The sequence below is a fragment of the Schistocerca cancellata genome, chromosome 6 (assembly GCF_023864275.1).
Source record: "Schistocerca cancellata isolate TAMUIC-IGC-003103 chromosome 6, iqSchCanc2.1, whole genome shotgun sequence".
In the NCBI taxonomy this organism is placed as follows: Eukaryota; Metazoa; Arthropoda; class Insecta; order Orthoptera; family Acrididae; genus Schistocerca; species Schistocerca cancellata.
The window spans coordinates 501,938,053-501,958,603 of record NC_064631.1 but is presented as its reverse complement, the minus strand read 5'-3'; the positions used below and the strand labels follow the sequence as shown (position 1 = coordinate 501,958,603).

The 20,551-nt window shown below is 40.0% G+C and overlaps 1 protein-coding gene across 1 annotated transcript in view; it reads right to left on the bottom strand.

Moving 5' to 3' along the window:
- Window positions 1-20,551, bottom strand: part of LOC126190835 (receptor-type tyrosine-protein phosphatase kappa) — a 707,747-nt gene that overhangs the window by 261,729 nt on the left and 425,467 nt on the right. Inside the window, exons 3-4 of the mRNA XM_049931411.1 lie at window positions 6,007-6,083; window positions 2,228-2,362 (exon numbers count right to left, since the gene is read on the bottom strand). Coding sequence (XP_049787368.1) covers window positions 2,228-2,362; window positions 6,007-6,083 — 212 coding nt within the window. The remainder of the gene's footprint in view (window positions 1-2,227; window positions 2,363-6,006; window positions 6,084-20,551) is intronic.

Below are 20,551 nucleotides of genomic sequence, written 5' to 3'. Positions count from 1 at the left end.
TTAGCGAGCAACCTTGTAAACAGGGATGGAAGTTTTTGTTTAAACTCTGTTTGGTGATCTTTGGTGGCACTAGTATTCAGAGAGAGAGAGAGAGAGAGAGAGAGAGAGAGAGAGAGAGAGAGAGTGTGTGTGAGTGTGTGTGTGTGTGTGTGTGTGTGTGTGTGTTTTATCTTTTCTGCATTAGTCCGAGAACTGAGGTTTTAAATTTGATTGTATATCACCTGTCCGTTGCAATTTGCCTTGAAAATGGCAAGGTGTGCTCTCGCTGAAATATTGGCAGTTGCTGTTAATACTACCTGGCTGAATTCCCGTAAGTTGTTTGAAAATTGTGTATGCCAGGAGAAACTCAGGTCTCTCATTATAAATAAACCCTTCTTCCTTTACTACTTAAAATATGCTAAATTACTGCCACCCTTCAAAAAATATGACACTGAAAATATAGAAAATTATAGGCCTCTCTCACCAATCTCTTGCTTTGAAAAAATAATAGAAAGCATGGTAAAAGATAGACTTATGATATAAATACAACTTCCTTTCCACTGACCAGTTCAGTTTCCAATCCGGGGAAGGTACTGAATCGACAACAGTATTTCTAACAAAATGTGTCTTAGATGCAGTGGATAAGGGGACTATTCCTTGATCTAAATAAAGTTTTCGACACAGTTGATCACAAAATACTATTAAATATGCTGGATGAACTGGGAATAAAGGTGGGTGGTGGGGGGGGGGGGGGGTGGTTGACAAGTGATTTCAGTCATATCTGGATAATAGAGTGTAGATCACTGAGATTACACATACATCAAGTAGCTCCAAATATACTGAAAAACACTCTTCTGACCCCAAATATATAAATATAGGGATACCGCAAGGTAGTGTGCTGGGTCCAGTACTGTTCCTAATTTACATAAATGATTTCCCACAAAGTGTGGAGCATGGACAAATAATATTGTTCACAGATGACTCAAATGTACAGATCACTGCCAAATCACTAGAAGCACTAAGAGAGAAAGTTGAAGAAACCCTTAGCAGCATATACGAATGGGCAATAAATGATAAAGTCACTCTTAATTAAAGAAAGTAAGTACTACAAACTTTTACAGAAACAAACGCCAGATTACAACAACCTGAAAATAAATAATGAAGTTATACAATGTGTGGAAAACATAAAATTTGTGGGAATGCATTTGACTGTGGGAAGAACATGTAAAAATACTTGGTAATAGAATCCCTCCAGCACGCTATGCCCTTCGAATTCTTACATCAATATACAATATTTCATGTATCAGGTCAGCGTATTTTGCTTATATTCATTCGGTTATTAGCTGTGGCATAAGTTTTTGGGGAGTGACTACAATAAATATTCAGGCTGTACAGACTGCAAAAAAGAGCAATAGATATAATGACCAAAACTAAAAAACAGATCACTGCCTCAAACATTTTAAAATGCTGTAAATATTAACCGTGCCTTGCGAATATAGTTTTCAGAGTATTATGTATTCTAAAAAAAATATTGACCACTATGTTAAAAATGGCTTAGTACATGATTATGAAACCATAAACTGTTACAATTTGCATCTGAACACAAAAAAACAAAGTTAAAGCTCAGCAGAGTTTATTATACAATGCTATAATGAAGGACATAGATACTATCTACTCTTTCAAAACAAAACTGAAAGATCATTTACAAAATAAAAGTCTTTACATGTCAATGGAGTACTAAAATTAAAAACAGGTTAGCTATTAGAAGAAGTACTGTTTATAATGTGTACATAGAAATACTAATTAACTAAGACTGAAAAAAAGTGTAATTAGATTTTAAAAAATCATTGCCAATTCCTGTATGAGCAATTAATCTTAAGCCATAAAAATTCGAATGTTTTACATAACAAAATCCATATGACATGGTCTGTTTCATAGATTAATAAAGCAATCAATCATTTAAATGACAAAAGTCACAGCTAAGAAAAAAAAAAAAACATTCACAAAAATCTATAAAGTGATATGTGCATATCATTTCTAGTTCAGAACACAGACAAAAAAGTAAATAACCACATGAAGAGAATGATATTTTCTCAAATCACTGAAAAAAAAACTGTGCATTTAAGGCCCCAATAACTTTTCAGTGAAGTTGCCACTGTCACAAAACACTCACGTCTTAGGCCTAATGTCCTGACATCTCCCTTACTTTACAGCACAAGGAGCTGCTTAAGGCTATTCTCTCACTTACTCGAATGAAGTCAAATGTTTTTGTGAGCATAACTATGCAGCAGGCATTTTCCTGCCACACCATCCGCCAGAAGTCAGTCACTGTCACCTCTGTTGGACCTTGACACACTATGTATGCATTTGGTTTGAGCAAGCTCTGTAACAAAAGAATAAAATCAAGAAATAAGTAAGAGATATCATCAACATCACTTCATAGTAGAAAATTTATATGTAACACAGAACTTTGTGACCTATGTAGCAACAATATGTCATCTGTGTAACAACTTCTTATTTGTCCGAGCTGATGTTGAATTGTATGAAAATTTTTAAACAACAACTTTTTATTGGAGGCATGCAGCAGATTTAATACATAGGAGATCATCGGTATGTTACACTCATTGGATAAACAGATTTATAAATATAATACGATAGGAGCAATGAAACCAGCAACAAAAAGTAATGAAACTGGAACAGAAATAGAAGGATGGAGGACTAGAAGCAGAGGTAGGATAACAGGGACAAAAGGAGAGATTGAGGAATGAGACAGTAGAACTGCTGTATGTACTGAACATGCTGAATGAGCCATTGTCATATGAGTGGTTCCAAGATATCATTATCTTCAAAACAAGAATTAAGGTTTAGCATTTCATCAAAAACGTTATCATTAGACACAAGGGGGAGGAGGAGCTGTGGGCATAGGTGACACAAGTTATAAAGCAGCTTTGGTACCAAATTGTAATGAGCAGGGTTTGTTGCAACCGAGTTGTTTATTTCTAAGATCAGTGGACACTAGTTGGTTTTCATGTCCACACAGATTTCTGCACAATAGTTACAGTAGACCTGGTGGACGACATGACTGTTCCCGTAAGTTTCCCTGATTTTGATGGAGTAAGAGATAGTGGTGAAAATCTAATCGAAAGTAGTTTGCAGTGTTATGACCTATGGGGAGCAGTGTTACAAGCTGGGACAGTATAAAGATTAACCACAAGATTACAAAGGATAGATAAGTAGGATAATACCAATGAATGGAGATGCAATGTTGGGAGCAACGTAAGGGAAGGATATTTTCATTAAAGGGCACAACAACAAATGATCATAATTTTGGAGGGGGATGTGGTAGAACTTTTATGTTTGGAGTGGAAGTGCATCATGAAGGGCAAGTTTCTTTTGTAGTTTGTGAAATGTGGCATAGGAACAGGAAGGAAGGATGCTTATGTTTTAACATCCTGTCAATGAAGAGATCATAAGAGATGGAGCACAAATTCAGATAGGACAATGGGTGGGAAGGGAATATATTACATCCTTTTCAAAAGTTACCATCCCAGAATTTACATGATTCAATCTTCAAAAAAGAAAAACAAAGAAAGAAAAAAGAAAAATATGGCCAGACAGGGATTTGAACCACACTTCTCCAAAAGTTGAGCTTGGTACGTTAACGCTCCACTATGCTTGGTATCCAAGAACTGTCCAGACAGTTTAAGGATATGGCATGGATGCTGAATTTCAGGATAAGATATAAAGAACACTTCTTTTTAACAAGGTCAGTCAAGATATAGAATAGACAGTTTTAAATAATAATTAATATCAACAGATCTGCTTTATATGGAGGTTTACTTTAAATCATAGGCAATATAAGTAGAATAAGGAAGTGCATACCAAATTATAAGGGAAGTACCCTAAGACAAACTTGTAAAAATACTACAAGTGTTGGGCATCATTACTGAAATTTAAATACACAAAATATGCACTATACACCTATGATGCACAGCTTCCCATTGGTAATGAAAGTTACAGCTATCCTCACAGGCAAAATAGAGGTTGGTGTGAACACTACATCTTTCTTTGATCTTCTAACTGATTTAGCCAGCCAGATACCTGGAGGGAGGGGGAGGGGGAAGGGGGCATGGGATTGGCACAGTTCACTATGCGCTTTTATCCAAAGTGCAAACTGTTGTAATTTTCATTTTTGACAAATCATTGCCAGAGATGAAACAACAATGAGTGAAAAAAACACAACCTAAGTTCACCTGGGGGTTGAACTACAGACTTTGGATTCACAGTCTAGCAACTGCCAACAGAGCCATCTAGCCTCATTATAGTGGTACAAAATGCAAAAACTAAGTTTTGCAGAATTTATTTACACATACAAACATAAAGTACTGGTACTGTTTAAGTGAGTACTATTCTTTGATTTGTAGGTGTGAGGCATCAACTACAAAAGCATTTAGCTATGTCCAGACCTAAATCAACAGATGAATATGATTTACATAAATTGAAAGACTACTTTTATTTAAAATGATTATAAGCTAAAATGTATTAGAAATGAATATAAAAAACTATTGCAATACTGACATTTATGGCAAATGCGTCATACCACTTTTATCATGATGGAAGATATGAGTTGTACTACATCCACTTCCTGCATGCCAAAATCGCTCAGTACAGTGCAAGATTCCACTATGACTGATAAATGTTTACCATGGTCATATGGCAGACTTCATTTCATTTGTAGGGTACAGGGACAATGTAGGAACTCTACAAATGCAATTGTTTACAAATGACACACGTTAATCTATCATAAAATATTGTTCCAGTGTGTGGGACCATTAAAGTAGGACTAAAAGGCAATAGTGAGCATGCAGAAAGAAGGGCAGCACAAATGGTCACAGGTTTGTTTGACTAATGGGTAAGCAATATGGAAATGCTGAAAAACTTGAAATGTCAGACACTTTAAGTTAAATACCAACTATCCCACAAAATCCCATTCAAAAAGGACTGAGAAACAGTATTACATGAGGAATCTAGAAATACACTATAGCCCCCAAAATATCACCCCAAAAGACAGCATATAGACTTGCCTAACTGCTGTGTGGGCAGAGGCATTCAAGCTTTCCATCCTTGTCAGATGAACTGACTAAGAAGAAAACTAATATGTGATACAATGAGAAAGTACCCTCTGCCACATGCTATAGGCAAATGGTTCCTTTGACAGGGCACGGCTGACTTCCTTCCCCACCCTTCCCTAATCCAATGAGACCGATGACCTCACTGTTTGGTCTCTTCACCCAACTCAGTTCAATCCAATCCCTCTGCCACACACTTCAAAATTGATTGCAGGATATGGATGTAGAAACAGATCAATTAAAAATGATGTTGAAGACATTTGACAAATGTTATTTTGGGTTTTCACAATAAACACCGTATCTCCTCTTGAATGGAAAATATTCTCAGTCTGTAACAATTTCATTTCTTAATCCTAGACATTACATTGGTACAATTTTGAGACAACAGATGATAAGCGTCCAGGTGCCAGTGAGTGAATAGCACTAGAAATATCCCATACTGTGGAAATCAATATGCAATCTTGATACTCCACAAAGATTTAAAAAAAAAGGCTAGAATATATGAATGAAAATAAGCAGATTTTATTTCCTTTGTGAAACTACTCAGTCTTCACCCTCTACCAGTAAATTAAGAAATTGTGCAGAAGACTTTGTCCAGTGTCAACAATAGACAAAAAAATATATGATGCTGCCACTAAAATCAGGGAAATGGGAAAGACAATGTACCAGAGGTAGTTTTGGCTTGGGGATGATGTAATGAGGATGGAGGTGGCATCTTTGCCAAAAAAAAATATCACCTGCAGCAGAACGATCAGGCACAGCCACCAGTTTTTTTTTCCTTTTGGCAACAGCCATTATTTCCCTGTACATTGAAACTGATACGTACAACAAATGATGCTTATAACACAATAATTAGACAAAATATTTTTGTTCTTTCATACTAAGTACCTGTACTCACATCTATGTATGAGGCATTTATGTAATCCGAATCTGGAACATCATCCAGTTGATCTAGGACCACTCGGTTGTAGTCATCTGAAAGAGTGATTATGTTTGGTATCAAATACAGCTCAGTTCCTTCAAGACTTTACTAAACTAAGAGTATATTAACTAAATCTAGTTTACATGTCTCACAATAAAGCAAAATTAAAGAGAAAACGAAATATCAGCCCTAAAACAGTAAAACAGTTTTTGTCCTCCCCTCTCCATTTGCTGCATAAACTTATTTCTAATAGGTAAATATTACTTGCCACAATATAAATTTGAGACATGTACATTGGAAGACAAAATTCATTAGCCAAATCTTCATCCTTTATATGAAGTCTCTTCATGTAATCCACATTTTGAATGTAGTATAACACTGTTGTAGTCTTCGATCCAAAAACTGGTTTGATGCAACTCTCCACAACAGTCTATTCTTTGTAGATCTCTCTATCTTTGCATAATCACTCACTCACTCATTCATTCATTTTTTCCATAAATCCCATCAATGAGAACAACATACATGGATACGGAATGAGTCAAGGTACCAATTAAAAAAGTCCATCTACATGAATGTATTGTAGCTTGCCAATTCATGTACTGGTTCACTAGAAAATTACAGGCACCAGCGGTTGGAGCTATAAAATTATTTTAGAGTATGTTGACACCCAGAGCCCCTTTTGAAGAAATGAGCCATGGACTCACATGCGCAGTACAGCTGAAAAGCAAGCCTCTCTCTCTCTCTCTCTCTCTCTCTCTCTCTCTCTCTCTGTCTGTCTGTGTGTGTGTGTGTGTGTGTGTGTGTGTGTGTGTGTGTGTGTGTGTGTGTGTGTGAGCAAGGTGTTGCTGACTCAACTGTCCTCACTTTGATTCCCCATCTGTTTTAACTCATTGCATTCATCTGTCTGCAGCTAACACTGGCTCAGTTCTGCCAATATTGGTTCAATTGTTTTGCTTAGTTGAAATATTGTGTTGCCATAAATTAACTGATTAGCTACAAGTATTTTTACAGTCACTGCAAATTAATCCAATAGACAAACCCAATGATGTAAGGCAGCAAAAAATAGCTAGGCCTAATGAGACTGAGCTGAATTGTAACATATCCTCAATAGAAAACAAGACAGTAAATAAAAACACAGAACCCTCTGCAGAAGAAGAACATATTCCACTGGAACTATGTCCAAAAAACAAAACCAACAAAGCTGATGAGCAACAGCAAGCAGCAGTCACAAAAAGGAAAAAAAGAAAAGCTACCCAAAACAGTGCCTACAAGAACTTCTGTAAGAAAAAGGATGGCATCTCAACTTCAGGCCAGTGATTTTTTATAGTACAGCCAAGCCAAGAAAAAAAAATTGGAAGTTAAATATTAGTAGCAAGAAATGTGAACATGATGACCAAATAGGAACTGAGAACTTATCAATAAGGAGAAAGAAATAAAGCTCAGAATTCTGCATGGAAATCCACAATATGGGAACAATAAAAAATTTGAATTAGAAGTACTTACTAATGAAACATGACCAGACATAATGGTGTAAGTGAACATGGATTAAAAGAGATTGAAATATGTAGTGTTACTATGAAAGATTACGCTCTTGCAAATAATTTCCATTGATCAGAATATGAGGGTGGAGGAGTAGCAATATTTGCCAAGAATTATGAATGCAGTATAATTGATACACACAAAACTTTACCCAAAGTAAAGAGAAAGATTTTGAAATTAAAGGTATTGTGCACAAAGAGCCGAATATCCTGTGTGTACCAATTACAAAGTGGCAAAATAAATACTTACGTCAAAAAAGAAAACAAAAGTACAACCTACTAGAAAAAACAAAATGAAAGGTCAAGTAATACTTGTTGATTTAAATTTTGACATGGGAAATGATACAAAAAGAAAGAAAAAAATTTGAGGAGATGCTTGTGCTGACCATTGAGCGCCAGTAACTGCCACCTGCGAAGTGCAGAGTAAACTGTCTTTGGGACTCATTGTTCTTTGGATTGTTCTAGGAGAGTTGGGTTATGATGTTCGTGTTATGATTCTCTGTATTGTTTTCTTTGTGTTTTGTGTATTTATATGAACCTTAATAAAAGTGCCTGATCTTAGGCAGTTGGAGTTTTCTGTGTGTGGTTAGTCGCTATAGCCAGAATACCCACATTGGTGACACCGAGTCGCAAAAATACCTTGCATTCGTTCACTGTGTATCACTGGTTCCCCACCAATAGACAATGTTGCAACTGTTAGCTCTTCTGGCAGTGCAGGACGCTGCGACCGCAGAATAGACCTTCGACTGTGAAGTGCAACGCTTTACCCCGTGTGCTACTAATACACTGGGAGTGTTCGTGTCTCCAGTGTTTTCTTCGACTGGGCAGACGGCTCTAACCTCCACCAGCACACCACACCAGGCACTGTAAACATCAGTGTGGACACTTCTACGGCATTCTACACTCGACAGAATGCTCCTCCAGCACAAGATTCCAGAAACCCCTCGCCTGAGTTTCCCAACAAGGACCACACGGCTGTCCAGTTTTGGGGTCCACATGCATGACTGCCCCCTCCTCAGAGCAGTCCACCATTTAACATGTCCCCCTCTGTGCCGGTCGAAGGGAGACTTGCATCTTCGACTTGCATCAACCACGCTGGGCCCGCGAATTCTTTGGGTGATGCACCTGCTGTGGTCTCACCCTGTCACTAGGCGCTCAATAGCGATTTTGCACCTCTGCTTGATATTTCACCTGCATCTGATTATTTTCGACAATGTGTGAAGTATAAGGAAATCTAAACTCACTAAAGAAGGCAAATATGTAGAAAGAGATGTTAGGCTATCCAATCAACAAAACATCAACATATGTTGAAAAAAGAACTTTGGACAGTCATTCTTCAAACTCAGGGAACAGATGAAAAATACAATGATTTTCAAGAAATCTTAACATGTTACTTCAATACAGCATTTCCAAAATCCAAGAGGAAAAGAAAAATTCTCCAAAACAAGCAAAGGATAATGAAGGAAATAATAGCATGGAAGGCTACCTTAAGAGTGATGAAAAAGGGGGAAGTACTGAAACCTACAAAAAGCACCAGAAGAAGTACAGACAGTTGACAAGACAAGAAAAAGCAAAATAAATTAGTGAGATTATTTTAAAATCAACAAATAAGATGAAAACAGCCTGAGATGGGGGCAACAGAAAGTATACACAGAAAACAAATGAAATAGAAAGTGCGAAAAGTGAGTAACAGAATCATTACAGACAAAACACAAATTTCCAACATCCTGAATAATAGTTACATAGTTACAGTAGGAAATCTAAAGCATGCATGCAATAACCAAGGAAGATAAGCCAAGCCACTGAATGTTTCTGAAGCCGGTATCTAAAGAGGATGTGACAAAGGTTATACAAAAGCTTAAGAGAGAAAAGTTTGCTGGATATGACGAAGTGTCAAACTACTTAATCAAGCAGGTGGCAACAGAACTCATCACACACTGTTGGATGTTGTCAACTGCTTACACCAAGAAGTAATATTTCCTTATCAACTTAAATTAATTAATATAGTACCTATATACAAAAAGGGGAAGATTGTGATCCTAAGAAACATATGAAAACTAAATAAGATACTGTATGCAGACGATATTACTGTGCTAAATCTTTCCAACAACTTTGAAGCACTCGAGAAAAACACTTTCATAACAATCAATAACACAGCACAATGGTTGATGGACAATGAGTTAATCATTAATCAGAAGATGAACCTGTGTACATGGTTTTCAACACTACACAAAAGGAAGAACACACAAATATTTGTGGCAACATGCAATTGGTTGAGTGACCTATCTTTGAGGTTTGCAACAGATAGCATGCAGACCTTCAGTCTGTTGCAAACATTTGAACTGGAGTGACTGTGTGTTATGTATAATGATATTAAGCTGATCATTAAAACGCTTATCTCTACATGTGGAATCTTAGCGTATTCATTTAAGCCGCTGTACCTACATCCACAATGGTGACCCCGATGCCAAGTGCTCCAAACTGTTTTCGTGGTTTTCGTATCATCTTTTGTTGCTGCACCATGTGGTCTTGCAACAGCCAACAGCAGTTACCCTCACCTGTTGCAACTCAGGCACATTACTTATCAGTGAACCAGATGCCATTGCAGCTTCCTGCGATGCATACCTCAACGATATTCTAATTTTTTCATCTTCAGCAGAACAACATGAAATTAATCTCAAGACAGTGTTTTGTAGCCTATTCGATAACAGTGTGATAATCAACGAGGACAAATCGCAACTCCAATGCACTTCAGTCATTTTTCTTGGCCACAAAGTGTTTGCTGCAGGCATCAGACTCACCTTGGACAGAGATGTGCTGGTTAGTCAGCTACCCCCATCTGAAACATACCATGATTTGTGCCATTTTTTGGGGATGATTACCTTCTTCCGTCACCACATCCCTAAGGCTGCGTCACTACAAACACTATTGACAGATGTCCCATCTGGCCCACATACAACAGGCTCAAGCAAAGTGCTGTGGACCAAGGAAATGGAGCGTACATTTGCGGATTTGAAACAGGTTCTCACACAAGCTGTCACCTTAGCTCATCCAATCGCAGACGCCAAAATCTATGTCACCACGGACGCCAGCGATTCTTCAATTGGGGCCGTCCTGCAACAGCACGTTGGAGATGAAGTTCAACCCCTACATTTCTTCTCAAAAAAGTTATCACCATCCTGGAAGAATTGGTCGGCTTTTGGCTGGGAGCTAATTGCTGTGCATGAGGCTATACATTATTTCCGTGAAGACACTGAGGGCAGAGACGTTCCACGGTCTTCACTGACCACCGTGCCCCGCAGACGTTTTACGCAACCCACCTGTGGCACCCCTCGCCACTGGTCTTGCCACATGGACCTTATTGCTCAATACACAAATTACTTTTGCCACATATGGGGAGCAGACAACATCGTGGCCAATTGTCTCTCCTGCATCTCTGCCATAGATAGTGTCATTGACTGTGATGGACTTGCCCGAGTGCAACACCATGACGCAGAAATCATGAAATAACTGACAGACAGTTCCACGGCTCTTTAGATCGAGCCTCGCATGCTCCATGGGTCAAGCGTGACGTCTCAACTGGTTCATCTCGCCCACTCATCACATAATCTGTGAGATGACAGGTTTTCGACACAACACACAACCTTGCCCACCCAGGCATAAAGGCCACAACCAGGCTTATCTCCGAATGCTTTGTGTTGTTTAGAATCGAAGCTCAGTGCTGTGACTGGACACGAGCATTTGTTGCATGCCAATGCTCCAAGTTCTCCAAGGTCGATAGGCACACGTGACCCCATACTGGCAGGTTTGATGTACCTCCATGTTGCTTCAGACATGTACAACTCGATTCGGACAGTCCACTGTCCCCCTCACAAAACTATAGATACATCTTGTCAATTATCGAAAAGGCGACCTGTTGGGTAGAGGCTACCCCCATGGTGGACATTTCTGCAGACTCTGTTGCTCATTCTTTCATAGCCACATGGATTTCTTGCTTCGGCTGTCCATCCTATGTGACAACAGATGAAGGCCGACAGTTTGAATCTATATTTTTCTCCAAATTATGTGAGCTCTGTAGGGTGGCGCGATTCCGGACTACTGCCTACCACCCCCAAAATAACGGCCCCATGGAGCAGTGGCGTTGGACCTTAAAAGCCGCTCTCATGTGCCACAACTCCTTGTGGTCTGACGCATTACTCAGGTTCTCCTGGGCATCCGTGTGTTCTTCAGGGAGGACCTCAAGGCTTCTCTGGCCGAAATATTGTCTGGCGAACCATTGGTCCTTCCAGTCCAGTTTGCCGAGGACTCACATTTGCTTGCAGTCACTGGCCTCCCTCCCCTAGTAGAGCAGGTGCGCTTCCATAATTCTCAACAGTGTGTGCCGCCTCCCGGTTCTCACTCCAATCTGGCTCTGTTTATGCACAAGGAACTAGACAAGTGCAATTATGTGATGTTACGCAATGGCTCAGTGCATGCAGCTTTACAATGCCCATATTCCAGCCCCCATGAAGTATTAGCGCGTGCAAAGAACACATTTGACATCCTCCTACGCGACCGAACTCTCACCGTTTCAGTTGCAGACGACGTTGTGGACGAGCCTGTCCCCGTTGAGCTGCCTACATCACCACATGAGGTCTCACTGTCATATGCCTGCTCCGCACTGGCTCCATCTCCAGCCTGCCAGAGTCCGATCCCCTGATGGCGAGTGTTCCCCTTACTCACGACTCACCCACTTTTCCCATTTCCCTCCTTGCTCTTTCACCTTCCAAACACATGTGTCCCGTTTTGCCCCGGATGACATCTCTCTAAAGGTACATGACAATTTCATTTTCATCCTTCATGCTCCTCCCCACTCAAACAACATCCCTCCCACCTCTTCCATTTCTATCATCAAACACCTTCCCCCAGGTGCAGAGATCAATGTGATCTCTTCTTTCATCGATGCCACAGGCCTCCTATCACCATTCCTCTCACTCCCTCCCCCTCCCCCCTAACCAATTGTGATGATCCGGGCCACTTATTACGCCCACTTGTGTGGCATAAGAACTGTCATTCCTTCCCCTCCCTCCCCCACCCATCAGTAATGACTTGCATGGGCCCTGCCTACAGACCCAGATGTTCGTACTGCTCCTGCCATCTTTGAGGTTTGCGACAGATAGTGCGCAGACCTTCAGTCCATTGCAAACATTTGAATTGGAGTGACTATGTGTTTATGTATAACAATACCAAGCTGATCATTAAAGTGCTTATCTCTACACACCGAATCTTAGCGTATACATTTAAGTCATCGAACCAACATGCACATGTTTTTCTAGGTGAAAAAAAAGTGAGAGAAGTAACTTCAGCTACGTTTTTAGGCATAACAATAGACATCAAGCTAAATTCGAAGCAGCAAATAAATACTGTATCTGACAAGCTAAGGTCAGTGATATTTGTAGTGAAACAACTTGCTCAGTATGCACATCAACACCTCTCGACACTGTCTGTCATGGACTTTTTGAACCATACATGTAATATTGGATCACAGTATGAGGGAACTCAACCATCACAGGAGTGAAAAGAATACTCACACTACAGAAGAAAGCCATTCCAACTATACTGCAAAACAAGCAAAAAGAATCTTGTAGAAACTGTTTCAAAGAACTTAATATTTTGACAACTCCACTACTGTATATAACTCCTCCTCTGTATATATCTCAAGAGTGTTGTAACTGCATTACAAGATCTCACAAAATTGGAAACCACTGTAACTGTTCATCTTCATAACACAGGGGACACAAAACAATGGTGGTACATTTCAGACAACTTCAAAATTTTGACAATGAACCTTAATACACTGGTACAAGGTTAATACAAGCATTGTCAAGGTACTTACAAAACCTCAAAACTGAGATAATGTTCCCAGCATTCCAAAAATAATTTTTGATAGAAGAATAACTCTACAGTGTTTTGATTACATGAGCACACAGTGAGGAAACGTCCATATTGTGAATAATAAACGTAATGCACAATAAGAGAAGCTTGAATTACAGTTAAGTGTAAGGAACTAAACTAGCATTAAAACTACTCATGTACAATATGAGATTCACAAAAACGTAATTTTAACTCTAATGTAAATCATAATATACATATTGTGTAAGCTATTGTATGTTATTACTGTATTGCCTATTATATGTGTATTGCCTAGATGCCATCAAAATGACCTGTCCTATATTACAAGTATAGCCTACACCTGTACATAAGGTAATTTATGGGACAAATAAAAATCATGATCACAATCTGTGGAACAAAACGTAAGGAGTCATGCCATAGCTTGTTTCCAAAAACTGGTGTGCTAACTGTAGTAAACATGTACACCCTAAACGCCACATTACTTTTAATGGGCTACAGCCCCGCGTAATTTTTTTTTATTTGCATCAGTACAACACCAAAAGTAAAGAAAATTTTGTATCAGCAGCGGCGGAACAGCACTCTACGAAAAGGTTCGCAACATGCAGGTTTAAAATTAGTGAATACACTGCCCAGTACAGTTATGAACCTTCCCACAATGAAGATTAAATTTTAGCTAAAGACATTCCTGTTACAAAATCTATTTTACACATTAGAAGAATATCATACTTACATGCGGAATAAGAAGTGTGCAGAAAAATTGTGTTATGTATGCCATTTTATCTGTAACCTAATCATTTTGTTAATCAATAACTTACCGGTATTCAAAAGAATGTATTATTGTATTATATAGCAAGAATTGCAACCTGAATCATTCGATGTTGAATAAAATATTATTATTACAACTTAATAACAATTCTAAAGCCCTACAGATTACGCAAAAGGGGCTGCACTTCTCGGTAAAATAAAATTTATTTTAATATGTTCTCACTGGAACACCATCATGAAATTTGGCACATACATTAAAAAATAATGTATGCTTTTGCAGGTATTTTCCTTCTCACTGACGCCTTTTTTGATACAACTTCAAGTCAGAGCTTACGGCATCAGCTAATCTGTAGCACGAATTAATCCCAATAAATTTTTAAAACCAAACGTGGCGTATTTGGTAGGATATAGGAAAGGGCTTCATGGCCGATATATGGAAGATTCGTCCTACACATAACGCTGCCGTAATTTTGGAAACAGAAATTATATGTAAGAAATTACTACTGTAAAATTTTTCGACACAGTGATGGGGCATATATAAGGTGGATTCATTTGACTCTTAATTCTGGAACTTTTAGATGTACATAAATTTGACCGCTATAACCAGTGTTGCCCGGAACTTGCACAAAATCAATAAAAAATTGGAAGAAGATTCTGTTTCCTTTGGTTCCCAAGCTTAAGATCACAGCTGGCGATACGTGCCGTAAAAGTGTCTGTGATTTGTCGAATTTTATTGCCAAATGGACTCTTTTAAAAAAAATAAAAATAAAAACGAACTGCACCGGTATTAACAATCGGAGTTGCAGCAGCTTGAGAGTTCAGACACGAATTATTTGAGGGAAACCTTTTGTCCATTCACATGAGACTAGAAACAAAGAAAATATTATACTCCCCACCCACTGCCTCAGACTGTATGCCCAGGGACCTCAATACATGGGAATGAAAATTTGTAATAAATTACAAGGGAATAAGTTGATGCCGATGAATTAAGGTTCACTTAAAAGAAAGCTATATGAGGTACTGACACTGAAATGTTGTTACTCATTTGATGAATTCACGCAGGACAAACTGGAAATTTGAGCTGGATGCAATGTGTTAAACATTCCAAGACATCCCTTATAGTGTTATCATTTATTGTATTATTATTACTTATTAATGTAAAAATCATTGTAACTGTATTACAAATTTTTGACATGTCTGCTGTACGCAAACCAAATGGATTGCAAATGTCTGTCATGAGATGAATAAAACACAATTCACAATCGTTCTATATTTCATAAACATCAATATGACCTCAAACTGTAGAACAGAGATGATACTGTCGTTCTGTGCAGGTCATTGCTGAGTTATTTGTCTTTCCACGATACGAGACATTATATGCTAACGTTAATGGCTCTGTAATTTACATAGTAGCTGCTGTTACAGCATATGAACCTTACTTTGTGACTGGTTCGTTCTAAATGCGAATATACTCCGTTGTTGCCAACGTAACTCCACATTAATATACACTCCTGGAAATTGAAATAAGAACACCGTGAATTCATTGTCCGAGGAAGGGGAAACTTTATTGACACATTCCTGGGGTCAGATACATCACATGATCACACTGACAGAACCACAGGCACATAGACACAGGCAACAGAGCATGCACAATGTCGGCACTAGTACAGTGTATATCCACCTTTCGCAGCAATGCAGGCTGCTATTCTCCCATGGAGACGATCGTAGAGATGCTGGATGTAGTCCTGTGGAACGGCTTGCCATGCCATTTCCACCTGGCGCCTCAGTTGGACCAGCGTTCGTGCTGGACGTGCAGACCGCGTGAGACGACGCTTCATCCAGTCCCAAACATGCTCAATGGGGGACAGATCCGGAGATCTTGCTGGCCAGGGTAGTTGACTTACACCTTCTAGAGCACGTTGGGTGGCACGGGATACATGCGGACGTGCATTGTCCTGTTGGAACAGCAAGTTCCCTTGCCGGTCTAGGAATGGTAGAACGATGTGTTCGATGACGGTTTGGATGTACCGTGCACTATTCAGTGTCCCCTCGACGATCACCAGTGGTGTACGGCCAGTGTAGGAGATCGCTCCCCACACCATGATGCCGGGTGTTGGCCCTGTGTGCCTCGGTCGTATGCAGTCCTGATTGTGGCGCTCACCTGCACGGCGCCAAACACGCATACGACCATCATTGGCACCAAGGCAGAAGCGACTCTCATCGCTGAAGACGACACGTCTCCATTCGTCCCTCCATTCACGCCTGTCGCGACACCACTGGAGGCGGGCTGCACGATGTTGGGGCGTGAGCGGAAGACGGCCTAACGGTGTGCGGGACCGTAGCCCAGCTTCATGGAGACGGTTGCGAATGGTCCTCGCCGATACCCCAGGAGCAACAGTGTCCCTAATTTGCTGGGAAGTGGCGGTGCGGTCCCCTACGGCACTGCATAGGATCCTACGGCTTTGGCGTGCATCCGTGCGTCGCTGCGGTCCGGTCCCAGGTCGACGGGCACGTGCACCTTCCGCCGACCACTGGCGACAACATCGATGTACTGTGGAGACCTCACGCCCCACGTGTTGAGCAATTCGGCGGTACGTCCACCCGGCCTCCCGCATGCCCACTATACGCCCTCGCTCAAAGTTCGTCAACTGCACATACGGTTAACGTCCACGCTGTCGCGGCATGCTACCAGTGTTAAAGACTGCGATGGAGCTCCGTATGCCACGGCAAACTGGCTGACACTGACGGCGGCGGTGCACAAATGCTGCGTAGCTAGCGCCATTCGACGGCCAACACTGCGGTTCCTGGTGTGTCCGCTGTGCCGTGCGTGTGATCATTGCTTGTACAGCCCTCTCGCAGTGTCCGGAGCAAGTATGGTGGGTCTGACACACCGGTGTCAATGTGTTCTTTTTTCCATTTCCAGGTGTGTACTTTTCCATTACAAATAACTAACACCGCCAGGAAATTAAGAAACGTTAACGCAGATAATTCACTGGTGAGTATTTTTTGCATATAATTCAAGTCCATCTAGTTTTCTGTTGGGGAAATCATCATCCGTAAGTGTTATGCTTTGCAAAGGTCGTCTCCTTGTTTGTATACGTTAACTTCGACCGAATCATGCATTATCCACCCCGTTTCTGTGGAGGAACTTCATTTGCGTCTTCCATTAGTCACTCTGCTCTTATGGAGAGCATCTGCTTCAGACTGAATATTGCCCTGCTATAACGAAAGAGCTGTTTTCTTCTAGTACGTTGCAACATGCTACACGTGTATAAATCCGTGTTTCTTTGCTTTTCTATCTGCAGAGTGTGGTAACCGCCAAGCAAAATATGCCGGACGCAAGCATCGACTTCTAACGCACGTTGAGGGTTGGCCGTGGCCGGGCACTGCGGAAGGAACAGGCCGCGCTTTCGTCATGCATTGATGGCACAAGGAGTGCGTAGTTTGACATGCCACTGCTCGACAATCACTTCGTTACATAGTTCTATATTGTTGGGTCGCTAATGCTGGCAGTGGGTGGACACAAAACACTTGCTGTCGAGAGAAATCGATCGAGAGCTAGGGAACCTCGTTCAGTACGTTGTGAACAGATACTAGTAAGAGGAAGAAGGAGTTGTAGTAGTAGCTTTATTCATTTGTAGATCTCTTTTTTACAAGGATATAGGACATGTCGAAGTATTTACAGGTTTAGATCAATTTTAAATAACTTAACTTCTAGCCGGCCAGTGTGGCCGAGCGGTTCTAGGCGCTTCAGTCTGGAACCGCGCGACCGCTCCGGTCGCAGGTTCGAATCCTGCCTCGTGCATGGATGTGTGTGATGTTCTAGGTTTAAGTAGTTCTAAGTTCTAGGGGACTGATGACCTCAAACGTTAAGTCCCATATTGCTCAGAGCCATTTGAACCTTAACTTCTAGTTAGAGACAATCCTTAGATTTACTCCTGGTACAAATACTTTTTTAAAGAAATAACTTATTAAATAATGTAATGGCACACTGTTCACTCATATCTCACTATCAGTCACTGCACACACTATACACATATTGAAACTTCCTGACAGATTAAAACTGTGTGCCGGACCGAGGCTCGAACTCAGGACCTTTGCCTTTCGCGGGCAAGTGCTCTAGCAACTGAGCTACCCAAGCAAGACTCACGTCCCGTCCTCACAGCTTCAATTCTGCCAGTACCTCGTCTCCTACTTTCCAAACTTCACAGAAGCTCTTCTGCGAATCTTGCAGAACTAGCACTCCAGGAAGAAAGGATATTGCGGAGACATTTCTTAGCCACACATTGTATCGTAACACTTCACTCACTATACACACGAACACACATACAATGGTAATCTGTGGGTCATTTTCTGTACCGCAACTTCCCATTTGCTATTCAGATAAACTGAGTCAGCATCCCTCTATAATGAGTGAGATATTGAGCTCACAAAGAGGAAGAGGTGTTAGTATTGTGCTTTGCATATCTTGGTGTAAGTATTTCTAGAAAAGGAAAAAAGAAGGGAAAAAATGTAGTGTGAAGGTCTTGTGTGGAATGTTGGATGTTTTATAGTCATGATTATTATTTATTTGTAACACTTTTTTTTACAAAACCCCTACTCTGATTTATCGAAGTAATCCTTCACTGTATAAAATGTATTGCATAACAGGTACTTTTTAGCTGCCTTTTTAAATAAGTGTATATTTTCAACTCCTTTAATCTCTTTTGGTAATTTATTGTGCATTTTTATTCCTTGGTAGAAAATGCTATTTTGAGTTTTATGTTTATTTTTTCTTGGTGAATGTAATTTTTTCTAGCTCTTGTTCCATGGTCATGGACAGAGCTGTATGTGCAGTAATTACCAATGTTATTTTTGATATGTACAAGTGACTGGTAAATGTATTCACATTCTCATTTTTCCTCTTCAAACTGAAATTCATAGCATTAGTTTTTTATATTCAATGTCACTTTATTGCTTATTAACCAACTGTAAATCTCCTTGAGATTTTCATTTGCTTTCTCTGCAAGGAGTTCTCTCCTTTTTCTCAGTGACTAATATTGCTGTCATCAGCGAAGAGAATTTTTCACCAGGAGTAACACTACTGGAAAAGTCATTGATGTATATCAGTAGTAGTATTGGTCCTAATATGCTACCTTGCGGAGCCCCTATATTAATGTATTTTGGTTCTGATAAGTGGTATACTAAATGTTTGGATCTATTTGAAGTATCTGTTATCTTTGCCTCTTTGTACCCTATCTGCTAGGTATGATTGGAAACAGTCATTAGCTACCCCTCTTATTCCTAATGCTTCTTATTTATTTGATAGAATCTTATGGCTGACTGTATCAAAGGCATTAGAAAGATCCAAAAATATGCCTGTGACTCATCGTTGTCAAGAACTTCAAGTACAACTTTTGTGAGTTCTACTATGGCTAACTCCGTATTTTTGCCGCTTCGGAAACAAAACTGTGATTTGCTTAAAAGATTATTTTTATTCAGGTAGTTCATTAATCTGTCTTTCAAAAGTGCTTCTATTATTTTTGAGAATGGTGACAGCAGGAAAATGGGCCTCTATTATGTTATAATATAATATAAACCATAAACCTAAGGGATTAGTGCAGAATAAATATTAAAAAAAACGTAATGGAGTTGCAATATTTACGTTGTTAAAAGCAGTGTGTGACTTTTTTAAATAGTTAATCGAGTGGCAAAAGAACAATAGTACACCAGAAAAAGAAAGAGAAACATGGTGAACAGTGTGAAGGAGGTCAGAACGCAAAGTCCAATAGTGCTTAGAGCCATTTTTTGAAAGTTGTGCTTATATGTCAGTAATAAAGTGGTAGTGCGACCTCCAGACCAGATGAGAAGAAACGAAGATCAGCAAATCATCCCACTGATGATGCCTTAGAACAAGAAAAAGGCGAAACGCGGCTGCGATGAATAAATTAAGTGGCAGCAGGAAAAGGCAATTTTATTTACAAAACATGAGCAAAGTTGGCTGCCCTCAGACCCATCCGTAGCCTCACATTGATTCGCCCCACAGCTACGTCAAGGTGTGGTCGATCATGACGCCAGAACAGCTCAACAAAGTGTACGTTGGTGCCACGAGTCAGGGAAGCTATCTTGTCCAGGTCACCACGTATGTCATATGCCCCATCCCTGTTCAAACTGTTTCCCGCCCCACCCACTATCACTACTTTTGTAAAGTCCTTACATAAAGACCGTAAGTCCTCTACCACGTGACTCAGCCCTGCATTTGCACTAAAAAGATAATGCTTCTGAAACTTCACTTTTATTTTATTTCTTTTTGTACACAATTGTAATTTAGTCTCTGAAGTCATTTT